At 49.5% G+C, this 12,713-nt stretch overlaps 1 protein-coding gene across 2 annotated transcripts; it reads right to left on the bottom strand.

Moving 5' to 3' along the window:
• Positions 1-5,133: 5,133 nt before the first annotated feature.
• On the bottom strand, positions 5,134-9,672 carry LOC127308620 (uncharacterized). Of its 2 annotated transcripts, none has more exons than XM_051339488.2 (6): positions 9,253-9,672; positions 8,861-9,143; positions 8,644-8,722; positions 8,386-8,473; positions 8,205-8,282; positions 5,134-7,271 (listed from the first exon to the last, which is right to left on the bottom strand). In XM_051339488.2, the coding sequence occupies exon 6, from the start codon at positions 7,264-7,266 to the stop codon at positions 6,436-6,438; it is 831 nt and encodes a 276-aa protein (XP_051195448.1). In that variant the 5' UTR covers positions 7,267-7,271; positions 8,205-8,282; positions 8,386-8,473; positions 8,644-8,722; positions 8,861-9,143; positions 9,253-9,672; the 3' UTR covers positions 5,134-6,435. The 2 variants fall into 2 exon arrangements, with proteins under 2 accessions (XP_051195448.1, XP_051195447.1); XM_051339487.2 differs by having other exon boundaries at positions 8,861-9,073.
• Positions 9,673-12,713: the final 3,041 nt, after the last annotated feature.

Below are 12,713 nucleotides of genomic sequence, written 5' to 3'. Positions count from 1 at the left end.
TTCATAGCCACTGTTTAAAAACTAGGCCGATTCAGCGATTACTAGACTGATTAATCGCTACTAGGAGCCCGGCCGTATCGATTACCATTAATCTCTTGTGTTAATCCTTTAGCCCGATTAATCATACCGAAAGTCCAATTCCTAGGTATGTTCCCGATTAACTACTGCACTTGATCAAACAAGTTATAAACTTTTCAATGCATATAGCTAGTACATGCGCTACCTCTCCCCAATAAAGTAGGTTTTGCAAAGCTCCCGCTTGATTGCCGCCTCCAACAGCTCGAATTCCGATATCGCCAACTAGTTCCTTGGGAGGCCCAGACCAGTTACTCTCAGTTGCCTAGATACAGGAGCTCGACCACCTTAAGTAGCTCGTGCAAGAGCTCAAGGGCGCCTTCGATAGGTTAGGTGGTTGAGATGTAAGAGGGGTCGTACCCTAGATAGGTGGTGGGAGAAGATAAACTTTAGAGGTGAGAGGATAAGAAGTGGAAGGAAGAAACGCGGCTTCGACTAGTGAATCCTGATTCGCTCGTGATCTTGAAGATTAGGTCACGGAGGAGAAGCATACATGTTTTTCTGGGATTTTAGGCTCTAAAGAAGTAGGGCCAGACATATAGAGGCTCATATACTAATTTTTTTATATAAACTGTTTTTTACGTGCTAATTTGTGTAGGTTACACCGATTAATAGCCGACCGATTAAATTAGTCAATCGTCCGAATTCCGACTAATCACTACTCCCAAACCGATCGAGCAGTTAACGATTACCGACTTCCTTACCATTGTGCATAGCTAGTTCTTACTAGACTAGAACTAACCTAATGCTCACTGGTTGCAACTAGAAAAGATAGCTCCAAACTGTTATGTTAATGGCGAGTTGCAACATGGGTTGTAATTTAGATTTAGTAATCGTTCTACTGAATCTAAACTAGTGACCCCTTTAAAAACAAAAATATCTTATGTTAATTTGGTATGCATTAATTAACTGTATCCCTGTGTGTCTGGAAACTGAGATCGAAGTAGCACACGCTAGCCTTCTTACCATAAATATTGGCATGTTGCAACAAGTCGAACTTGCGGTCGCGAATTCGCGATCGGCCGTTAGATTGGCGACTTCACAGCTCTCCTTTTCCAGCCGACTTGTACTTCACGGTTAGTTCGGGTTCTAGTAAGATTTTATAAACATTGAACAAGTGTTTCTAGGAGAACATAAACATCTACAAAATAAAATGTAATGTAGTTGGACCATCATCAAGTATATTTCGATGTTATATGTATTTGATATTATAACAAGACGTGGCTAGTTCTCGGTTAATCTAGAACTAACTTAATTATTGGTCACTTAATTTCATGTGTAATTTATGTGTAACTGCGAGAAAATATGTGCATTTACATAATAATGTGCAATTGCACACCTATGTGCAATTTTCATATGCATGAATCGTGATGCAAAATCTAACGGTTTCAGAGTCGATCTAGAACAAACTTAATTCTCGGTTGATCTAAAACTAGCAAAGACCCCGTGAGAAATATTTAAAAATTTCTTACATTTTTTAGCTAATATTTATACAGTTTTGACCTTTTTTTTATTAAACCCTGAACACCAAGTAAAACTGAAAACAATGGGAGTAAAATCATTGCGGCAAGGTCAATGAGGTGGAAAACCAACCGTTAGCAGGGAGAGGAACGAACAACTACAAGGCCTACTGTACCAAAGACCATGCTAGTTCTACTTTCTAATGATATTGCTTTCTAATAATTAAGATAATACAAAATATATATCACTAAAAATATTATATATTCAACATTTTAATGATATTATTTTTTTGTATTGTACAATTGATATTATGTTGGTCAGTGACAACTTAGGAAAAGGTGCAAACTCTATGAACTGAGATGGAGGGAGAGTAGCTTTATTTAAGTCCCTTTGTTAAAAGCTATGGTTTCATTTTTATCAATGAAATACATGATATGGGAGCGGTACTTTTCATAGTCTGACAAAAAATTCCTGCGCTTCACTCTCATCGCCCCTCCCTCCCGTGGGAGACCGGGGCGCCCCCGCCCTCTCCCGCCACAACCCCTCCACCTTCCCCTCCCCCCGTCGCTGCCGAGCAAAGCCCGGGCGGTGCCGGCGGAAGCAGTTTCATCTCTCTCGTGCGCTTGGAAGGCCCGACGGGGCGGTCTCGACCTGGTGGTGGTGGAGGGCACCGACTCCGCCCCGGCCGACGCGGATCGCGCCGTGGCTGGCGGCGAGGTGGGCGGTCGCGGCGGCGGTGCCTAGCAGCTCCGTCACCGTCGCTGCTGCGTCCACTGGTGATGGCGACCGATCTAGGCCTGCGGGTCTGGTCGATCTGGGTGGGGTGATGTGGGTGCCCTACACGCATGAACCTCCTCTGCTACCATCCATCAAGGCAGGCGGTCGTGCTAGGTCTGGACCGGCGCTTTGGTTTTGGCGATCTGCCTGCTCTGGCATTTCAGAGCTCTGTTGGGTGCCCGGGGGTAGGCGTCGTTGTGGTGTCATCTCTGTTGGCTCTTTGAGATGGTCCCTGAGCTGGCTTGTGCTCGCCGGGGTAGGCATCATGCGGGTGCGCTCGCAGTTGCGATTTTCCTCCAACCATCTTGGTCGCACAGGTGCAGGTGTTTGCACACTGGGTTGGTGCGGTCGTCATGGTGCCGCCGATCAAGCGTCGTGGGCGTTTGGATCCGGGTTTGGCCGGGCTTGGCCAACCAGCTCTTTCGTTCATTCTGCGGATGATTCTAGTTGGGGCTAGATCATTGTGTGGCTTGATTTGGAGGTGCGGCAGCGGGTTCTATTTTGTCCGCTCCCCGTCCTCGCGACGGCGTCCAGGTTTTTAACCCGGTGGGATCTAGGCGAAAGCTACGCATGGCCTTGCCATTGCTGGTGATAGCGTCACCTTTTGGGTGTCATTCCCTTGTTGAAGGCATCCCGAAGATGATCCCCCGTATTGAACGGATGGATTCCGCCCCTCCGCCTCATTATGCTCCCCTTGGTGGCCCCGCTTCGGGCAAGCTTCTCTTGTAGTGTCTTATGGATCACCCTTGTCCTAGCCCTCTCACCTCGTCGGCCTGACTACTTTTACAGGGCCTGCTTCAGTAGCTGATGGCCTGCCTAGTCCGTTGGGGGGCTTTGCTAGGTCGGCGTCTGGTCGTACTTTCAGCCGGTGTGCCTATCCCAATGTCATTGAAAAATGTTGTGTTTCTGGGATGGACCTAGTCCAAGCTCGGGTGGTGGTGGTTCGGGGTCTAGGTGAAAGCTTTGCATGACCTCGGTTTCTGCCAATGACGATGACACTCATGCATCTTTTTGGAGGCCTCGTCGGAAGACCCCCCCCCCCCCCCCCTCCTTTGGATCCTCAAGCTCCGCCTGGCTGCTGGTCAGTCGTTGAGACCTTCTTGGGCTATTGTTTTGATGCATAGGAGGTTTGTTGGTGTGGACTAAGCCATGCTCTCTCTGTTGCAACAGAAGACAAGTCTCCCTCAACCTCAACCTGATGCTTGATGGCGTTTCTTTGTTATCTTTTGTTGTTGGTTTTTGGGTTTACATGTTGTAAGTGTGTGTTGTAATTCTTGGTGTAACTCCTAGCCAGTTGATTGATTTCTTAGTTCAAAGCCGAGCTCACTTCGAACCTTCCGTCTAAAGAAGAAATAGTCTAAAAATTATCGTCAACAATAATTCTATGTTGTTGAATTTTCTTGTGACCTACTAGTAGTGGCTAGCGCGACTTCTTCTCTGGCCCTCGTCCAGTCCGGTTCGAGTGTGGACTAGGATTCGGACACTGACCCCCGCTCGCCCGGGTGCATATAAGCGCGGGTACCAAGCAGAGAAGGGATCAAGACAGAAAAGGTATCAAGAGAGGTGGAAGGTTGGAGGCGATGGCTTCAGCGTCGCCGCCGGCACAGGACCGGAGCTGCGTGATCCTGGCCACCAACGACTACAGTAGCCACACGTACACGTTGCACCACATCGACGCGGCGCCCTTCTTCTCCCGCCCGGACCCGGACAACCAAGCCATGGACGACGGCATCCCCCTGCCTCCCGCGTCCGCGCGCTTCGCCAGGCCGCCGGACGCGCGGGGCTGCTCCCTGGAGTTCCACCTCCTCCGCGGCTGCGAACGCGACGCCGGCGTCAAGGTGGTGTCCACCGACGCCGAGCGGCGCACCGTCATCTACGACGTGGCCCGCCGCGCCGTCGGGGAAGGCCTGTTCGTCCTCGAAAGGACGCTCGCCTCCGGCCTCCGCCGCTTCGAGGCGCTCCGGTACGACCCCCTCCGGGAGGACTGGTACTGGTACGGCCTCCCGCTGCCGCCCTACGTGCGCGACCCCGGCTACCGCCGCTCGAGCGTCACGGCGCTCACGGCGGCCGCCGGCGGCAGGATCTGGACCACCACGGAGGGCGTCGGCACCTACTCGTTTGACACCAGGCGGCGCTCGTGGAGAAAGGAAGGCGACTGGGCGCTGCCGTTCCTGGGGAAAGCGGAGCACGTCCCAGGGCGCGGCGAAGGCGGCGACGGGCTGTCGTTCGGGTTCTTGGCCGTGGAGTGCAACGGTTACACGTCCCCAAACGGCCCTCTCTGCGCCGTCGACCTCGCCACCGCCACCGCCGACAGCCCACCGGTGGTGCGCGGGGTCTGGGAGGACTTCAAGCCGCCCGGGGAGTGGACCCCGTCCACCCCATCACTGGTGCACCTCGGGTCCGGCAAGATGTGCATCTTCAGGTTCTTCCAGACCGACCGTACCGGTGGTTCCAGGAACAGACGTCTCGTCGTTATCACCGGCGTCGAGGTAAGTGCCGACGACGGAGAGATCAAGATGGTAAAGCACAGGTCAAAGTGTATCAGGTTTGACGAGCACCTTGGGCACATAACATGGACACTGTGATACAAGTATGCATTCGTCCACTGGAAATTGACATTGCGTAGCAGATGACCCCAACACCATTGCACGGCAAGGCGTCAACCTTTGGCTGCAGATTCAAAGGATTAACACAGACAAGCTTAGCCAAGATCAGCTCAGCGATAGCAAGCCATGGTTGAGCAATTCCACAAATCATTGAGGAATTCAAGCAATGGGAGATGGCAAGAACAGGTGCACTATCTGAGGACGCAAGAAGAAGTTAGGATATATGGAGTAGTTGGCTGTGTTTCCTCTGTTTCGGAAAAATAAATATATCATCCTAGAACAATGCCATTTGTCTGACGCTGTAACACTAATGTTCATGCCTGATAGTACACTCGGTTGTACAAGCGACTAAATCATAGTATATCTCAACACCTCTCCCAGTTACAACTGCTACTTGGAAACTGGAAAGTAACTTATTTCTCAGCATCTAAAACTACGCTTTCAAGCACAAAAAAAAAAACAGAGTACTTTTTTGGTACAGAACAATCCGCAACGCACGGTATCTCAGCAAGCAGCTCCAATCCAATCCATTGTTTCAACAAGGACCATCGCGCTCTTGGTCACTGTTTATTCCATGACGCTAAGTCTCAGTACTTTTTTTGTCTGCACTACTGAACACAGTTCATCCATAGCTTGCTGAATACATCCACAGATATGAAAACGAAGAACTGCTTTTTTTTCCGGTCAGTGAGCAATCATACTCCCAGTTTCATTCACATGGCTCAATTCAGTTATTAGTCTCCCACAATTCCTGACATCCACACAGAAACCACTAACTCTGATCAAACCCCTCTCACAAGATCACAAGTACCAGGAACAAGATGCAATAACAAGCCACCTACTGAAACCGCAAATTTGCAGCGACACATCATTAGTTCCAGGCGTTCTACTACTACAACAGACAGCACTCCAGTAGATACTCATCAAAATCGCCCTAGAATCTACCACATGGTTCACCAACACATATACAACCTCTACAAGGGCAAAAAAAACATGTAGGAGATTGTCCAGCTGCTAATCAGAGACCTACAGGTACACATCTCAAAGAACTGAATGACAACAAGCTTCAGGTGTCTCTGATCAAAGCTCAGTTCTGAAGATCTTTAAGCAGCAATCTAACTGGACACCGTTCGAACAGTCAGCAGATCTGCAGGGCTTGAGCACACTGCGTCAGTAGACAATGTAGCTGACAGAATTGCAAAGCTTCAGCACGCTGAGTCAGTGGACAATGTAGATGACATAATTGGAGAGCTTGAAGAGACTGAGTCTCTACAAATGTAGCTGACACAACTGAAGAGGTTGAGCACACTGAGTCTCTACAAATGTAGCTGACACAACTGAAGAGGTTGAGCACACTGAGTCTCTGGACATGTTGCTGACACAACTGAAGAGGTTGAGCACACTGAGTCTCTGGACATGCAGCTGACACAACTGAAGAGGTTGAGCACACTGAGTCTCTGGACTGTAACTGACACAACTGAAGAGGTTGTCAGCAGACATAACTGCTACAGAAAGTTCAGAACAGAACGTGTGGTTCTAGCTCCTCTAGTTCTTTTTCCCTGTGTAGTTCCTCTTGCAGAATAAATAAATAGAGCGGGTATCGAACCAGCAGATTCTTTTCAAATTCTTTCCCGGTGTAGGCTCCCACTAACTCAATAAGGTGGCACCGGTCCATGCGGTGTTTGTTTGTATCTCTGTAAAACTTGAAGAATCCCTCCGGGGTAGTAACATCGTGATACTGGTGCTCAAATGATTCTTCAAGAAGATAGTTGCCTTTCAGGAGATCAGGCCAGTTTTTCAAATACGGCAGCTTCTGCAGTATCCGTTTCTGCTTTTCTTCCTTGGTCTTCCACATTGAAAATGTAACATGCTCGTAACACAGGTAGAAAAATAGCATTCTGATCGCCAGAGGCATCAGGGCAACATTGTTGCATATTAGGTACTCGTTGCCAATGCAGTCTCTTTTCATTAATAGTAACAGCATACGCCATTCAGATGGCACCTGTTGCTGATAACTGAAATTCCTGAAAATGGTCTTGACAACCACATCATGCAAATCCAGGTAATTCTTCTTGATATTCTCTTTAGTTTTTGCGGTGTGCATGACACCGATAATCTGTGCATGGCCTGCCGCATTGATCCTAATATTTCTGTGATCAAATGCTGAGATGCAATGACCCTCCTGATGATGGGTATCCAAATCTCTAGCCATTGTCTTAACAAGAATCTTTATCCTTTCTTCAACAAGAAAGCCATCCTGAAGATTATGTGGACAATACTCACCAACAAGGGGATAAGCCCGTGTAAGGACACCCGTCTTGGTAAAATCTTCTAACTGGGATGGCATGTTCACTACAGGCAGGGGAAACAAAGAAATCAACTAAGCAACTGACGCTCTGTTTCAGTCAGAATGTGCTAATGCAAAAAAAAAAAAAAAAACTTGATCAAGGCATTACTGATGGACTCAATTTAGCTGGTCAGTAAGGACTACTGATTTAGTGAAACTCTTCTAATTGGGAGTACCCCATTTAACTGGAGGCAGGTAAAGCAAAGAAGCAACTGGGGTTCTAAATAAACAAATTCGTGTATTTCATTTTCATGTAACTGGTCTGCCATGCAACTTATGTTAACTGAGGTAGTATATTACATATACCACATGCAAGTATGGTCTATTTCTGTCATAATGTGCTAAAGCAAAACAAAGTAGCCAATCAAACTTAAAAGCAGTTTCAAATGTGAATCCTAACCAGCATTTTAATATAATGGCACATGCCAAGCTGCTTGTCTTGCTTGTTTGGATACTAACGCTATAAATAAAAGAGTGCAGCTTTGATCTTTTTATATAAGGACACCTGACTTGGTGAACTCTTCTAACTGGGACGGAATGTTAACTACAGGCATGTGAAACAAAGAAAGCAATTAAGCAACTGACACTCTATTTCAGTCAGAATGTGCTAGGGCAAAAAAAAAAATCCTCAAGCAAGGCATTATCTCAATACTATAAGACAGAGCCATGAGATTACTAGTGGAATCAACTAAGATGTTTACTAAATAAACTTTTGCAAGGATGATACCGAAAATGATCACAGGGTTCTGGATTACAGGTTAGGATTTGACTATCAATCCCTGCATAGAGTTCCGACAAGAACCACAACCGGTTCCTCCCAAACAGAAACTGCTGAAACAATGTAATCGACCCTAGAAAAGGCCAGGTTGACAGATGCAATAGGTATGCATTACAGACAGCGAATTGCGGAAACATAGAACATGTGGGTTGGAGCATACCTGTTTCAGCCCACGTACAGGAGGTGGTCAGAGAACTGGCACCAGGATCCCTTGGTCCCTCACGGCCTCACCACAGTTCTGAACTCCATGATACCAAGAAGCAAGAACTGAATTAACATCAACGATTCGTAGCACACACACAAAAAAAGCAGAAACGGAGAGGGTGTGCGTTGAAGGGCACCTGTTTTAGTACACGTAGATAAGGCCAACGATCAAACAAGTGTGCTCAGGATTGTCTGCCTAGCCTTCTCTTCAGTTCTTCACTTGTTCTGAACAAAAGAAAGGACGCAAGATGGTCAGAGAACTAGCACGTGGATCGATTGGTGCCTCATCACAGTTCTTGACACCAGCAGCAGAAGACAAAATACCAAGAAAGCCAGGAACTGAATTTCGACAGCCAAAAATAGCAGAAACGGAGAGCGTGTGCATTGGAGGCTACCTGTTTCAGTAGACGCAGATAAGGCGATCAATGGATTGTGCAGAGGATCGATTAGCCTTCTCTTCAGTTCCTCACTTCTCTGAAGAACAGCAAGAAACCAAGATAAGAAGAAGGCAAGAAACCAAGATAAGAAGAAGGCGAGAAATGCAGTAAAATCAACGAATCCGAAAACATTGAGGACGAGGAGAACGTATTTAGCGATCCGTTTGCCACAGACCTTCCTGTCAAGGCGTTCTTGGGTTGTACGGCGCCGCAGGTTGCTTCACCGTGGCGCAGGCCAGGCGTTCTTGGAGTGAAAGCCGTTGCGCTTCTTTCCAGTTCTTTGGAGCTTTCCTTTACTTCGCGGGGGAGAAGGTTGGTCCAACGTTCTTATGTGTTCTTCTGTGTATCTTGATCGGAGCTCGCTCTTGATACGGCCGTCTTCGTGTTTCTGTTCGCGAACGGACAATGGAGGAGGGAAAGAAGAAGCGGAAAGTTTTTTTTGAGATGAGCGAGAAGGGCTGTAAATAGAAACAAAACAGTGTACAGGGGTTGAACTGTAAATAAACAGGAAGGGTTCACGTGCTCTTATGGCCGTTGGATGCAAATCGAACGGCTCAAGCGACGTACCAATTCCATGGGGAGGTGGAAGACGCTCGCGCCGCCGCCGGAGACTCCTCGGCGCCCGGCGCCGCATCTCCGCCGAAGCCCCTCCCGCCCGGACGATTTCGTCGACCTCTGTATCTTCCGGTACCGGTAGGGCTCGCTCCGCTGGAGCAGCAGCTCCTCGACCGAGGGGACGGAGACACGTCTCCGGCAATGAGGTGCCGCCGGGCCGTGGCAGTGGTGGAGGACGTGTCTCCGGCGGCTCTGGCGCCGAGCCATCGCGTGGAGGTGGGGGACTGGGGTGCGGTGCTCGTGCGCAGCAGCCAGCGATTTCAGTTTCAGGGACTGGGGTTGGGTCGAGCGAAATGGTGAAGCGGAATTGGGGAAGGAGGAGGAGGACATGTTTTTGCATTAGGGCATCTTCACGCAAACGGTGGCTGACGACCGTTTTCGTCCACCGTCACCGGAAATGCGACTGGGCACTATCTCTAGCGAGGCGACGCAAAGTACCAAGCCGTCCGTGGAGACGTAAACTTGGTCCAAATATGCGCCTCGGATGCGTCTCTATGGACGCTGCGCGGACGCGTAAAATGTCCGCTCGCGTCTGGCGGACGTTTCGTCGGGCCCACCTAGCAGCGACCCTGCGTCGATGCGTCTTTTTAAACGCGCCAGCGACTGCGCCGCTGCGTCGCTTCGGCAGGCTGCGCCACGTTAACGGCGATGCCTCGGCTGTCGAGCGGCTGCAACCCACCTCCACCAACCACGTTAATGGCGACGCCACGCGTCCCGCGGCCACCGCATGCCTCCGGCCTATATAAAGGGGGCGCGCGTTCTTCTGCCTCATCCACTCCTCCAAAGAAATCCTAGCCGCCACAAATCTCGGCCGTAGCGCCGCCTAGGTGTTCATGCGACGCAGCCAGGCCCGTGTGGAAGTCCATGGCCGGTCCTGGTGGCCGGCAAGGCGGTCAAGGCCGTGGCCCTGGGCGCCCCCGGGGCCGGGGCAAGGGCCGCCGTGGTGGAGCAGCTACGACCCCACGCTCGCCATCGCCTGCGCCCTCCTCGTCTTCGCAAGAGGACCACTGCTTCGAGTTCCTCCTCCGCATCGACGACGACCCCTCGGCATCAAGCGGCTCCCAGACAAGTTCGCCGAGTTCGTCGATAGCGTCAAGCCGGCGCATTTGCAGGTAAGGGAGGCCAGCTGCAACTTCTGCCGCTGGACCGTGGAGGTCTTGTTCGACGGGCAGGGCAAGATGTACCTACACACGGAGTGGGACAAGTTCGCCCGCGACCTCGAGCTCAAGCGAAGCTGCTAGCTCACCTTCCTCTACGAGGGTGATGGTGACATGATCGTCAAGGTGTTCGACGACATAGCGTGCCGCAGACACTATCACACCGGTGAATCCAGCATGGATACCGATAGCTAGGACTTAGAGTGTTCTTTCTTTGCAGCGAATCTGGCTACGGGCCAGACGAAGCCAGTAGTGGAGGTTTATGGATGTTCATCCTCGGTAGAACCAACAAGACCACCATCTCCCGCTGGATTTTCCAGTTTGGGTGACTGAGTGTGCCCTCGAATGTTCTTTCTTGGCAGCGAACATACGGAAATCAACACAATTGGTTTCCTCATTTATCAATGTTTTATTTGTGTCCACCATGGTTCAAACTATGTATTCGTTTGTGTAAACCATGTTCTCAATTATGTATTAGTTTGTGTAAAACCATGTTCCAATATATAATATTTGGAACTATGTTTAAATGGAGTAGAGAATAAAAATAAGAAAAAAAATAAATGCGTCACGCTGCTGGAGTAACCCCCAGAAGCAAACGGACGCGCGGACAAAAACGGTCATTTTAGCGTCCGCGACGCGACGCAAACGAACGCTCGCGGACATTAAAATGCGTCGCGCCGCTGGAGATGCCCTTAGAGCCTCTCCACCGGCCCCCCATTGCTACCCCGATAATATTTTGGAGACCGGCATCAAAAACGGTGCGCACCGGTGCGTTTCAAATAGCGCTGGCGGTTTTTTGAGCTCAATAGAAACGCTGGCAACCCTGTGCCAGCCTCTTCGCGGGTGGGGACGTCTTGTCAGCGAGAGGACGCGACGGTTCGCATTGGAAGCGACGCGGGAAGGTTAGTCGTTGACGTTTAATGGTCTATCGCATGGAAACCGAGGCGGCGACGAGGGCGGCGACTGGCCACGTGGCGTCCACTTGCCTACGTGATACGTCTCCGACGTATCGATAATTTCTTATGTTCCATGCCACATTATTGATGTTATCTACATGTTTTATGCACACTTTATGTCATATTCGTGCATTTTCTGGAACTAACCTATTAACAAGATGCCGAAGTGCCGATTCTTTGTTTCTGCTGTTTTTGGTTTCAGAAATCCTAGTAAGGAAATATTCTCGGAATTGACGAAATCAAAGCCCGGGGCCTATTTTTCCACGAAGCTTCCGAAGTCCGAAGGAGAGACGAAGAGGGGCGACGAGGGGCCACACCCTAGGCGGCGCGGCCCCCTTGGCCGCGCGGCCCTGTGGTGTGGGGCCCCCGTGCCGCCTCTTGACCTGCCCTTCCGCCTACAAATAGCCTCCGTGACGAAACCCCGGTCCGAGAACCACGATACGGAAAACCTTCCAGAGACGCCGCCGCCGCCGATCCCATCTCGGGGGATCCAGGAGATCGCCTCCGGCACCCTGCCGGAGAGGGGAATCATCTCCCGGAGGACTCTACGCCGCCATGGTCGCCTCCGGTGTGATGTGTGAGTAGTCTACCCCTGGACTATGGGTCCATAGCAGTAGCTAGATGGTTGTCTTCTCCCCATTGTGCTATCATTGTCGGATCTTGTGAGCTGCCTATCATGATCAAGATCATCTATCTGTAATTCTATATGTTGCGTTTGTTGGGATCCGATGAATAGAGAATACTTGTTATGTTGATTATCAAAGTTATGCTTATGTGTTGTTTATGATCTTGCATGCTTTCCGTTACTAGTAGATGCTCTGGCCAAGTAGATGCTTGTAACTCCAAGAGGGAGTACTTATGCTCGATAGTGGGTTCATGCCCGCATTAACACAGGACAAAGGATGAAAGTTCTAAGGTTGTGTTGTGCTTGTTGCCACTAGGGATAAAACATTGATGCTATGTCTAAGGATGTAGTTGTTGATTACATTACGCACCATACTTAATGCAATTGTCTGTTGCTTTGCAACTTAATACCGGAGGGGTTCGGATGATAACTTTGAAGGTGGACTTTTTAGGCATAGATGCGGTTGGATGGCGGTCTATGTACTTTGTCGTAATGCCCAATTAAATCTCACTATACTCATCATGATATGTATGTGCATTGTCATGCTCTCTTTATATGTCAATTGCCCAATCGTAATTTGTTCACCCAACATGTTGTTCGTCTTATGGGAGAGACACCTCTAGTGAACTGTGGACCCGGTCCAATTCTCTTTCTTGAAATACAATCATTTGCAAT

The sequence above is a fragment of the Lolium perenne genome, chromosome 6 (assembly GCF_019359855.2).
Source record: "Lolium perenne isolate Kyuss_39 chromosome 6, Kyuss_2.0, whole genome shotgun sequence".
Lineage (NCBI taxonomy): Eukaryota > Viridiplantae > Streptophyta > Magnoliopsida > Poales > Poaceae > Lolium > Lolium perenne.
This window is presented reverse-complemented; position numbering and strand designations above follow the sequence as displayed.

Bases quoted from the DNA above. Each gene is read 5' to 3' on its own strand.
- LOC127308620 (XM_051339488.2), bottom strand. From the start codon at position 7,266: ATGCCATCCCAGTTAGAAGATTTTACCAAGACGGGTGTCCTTACACGG.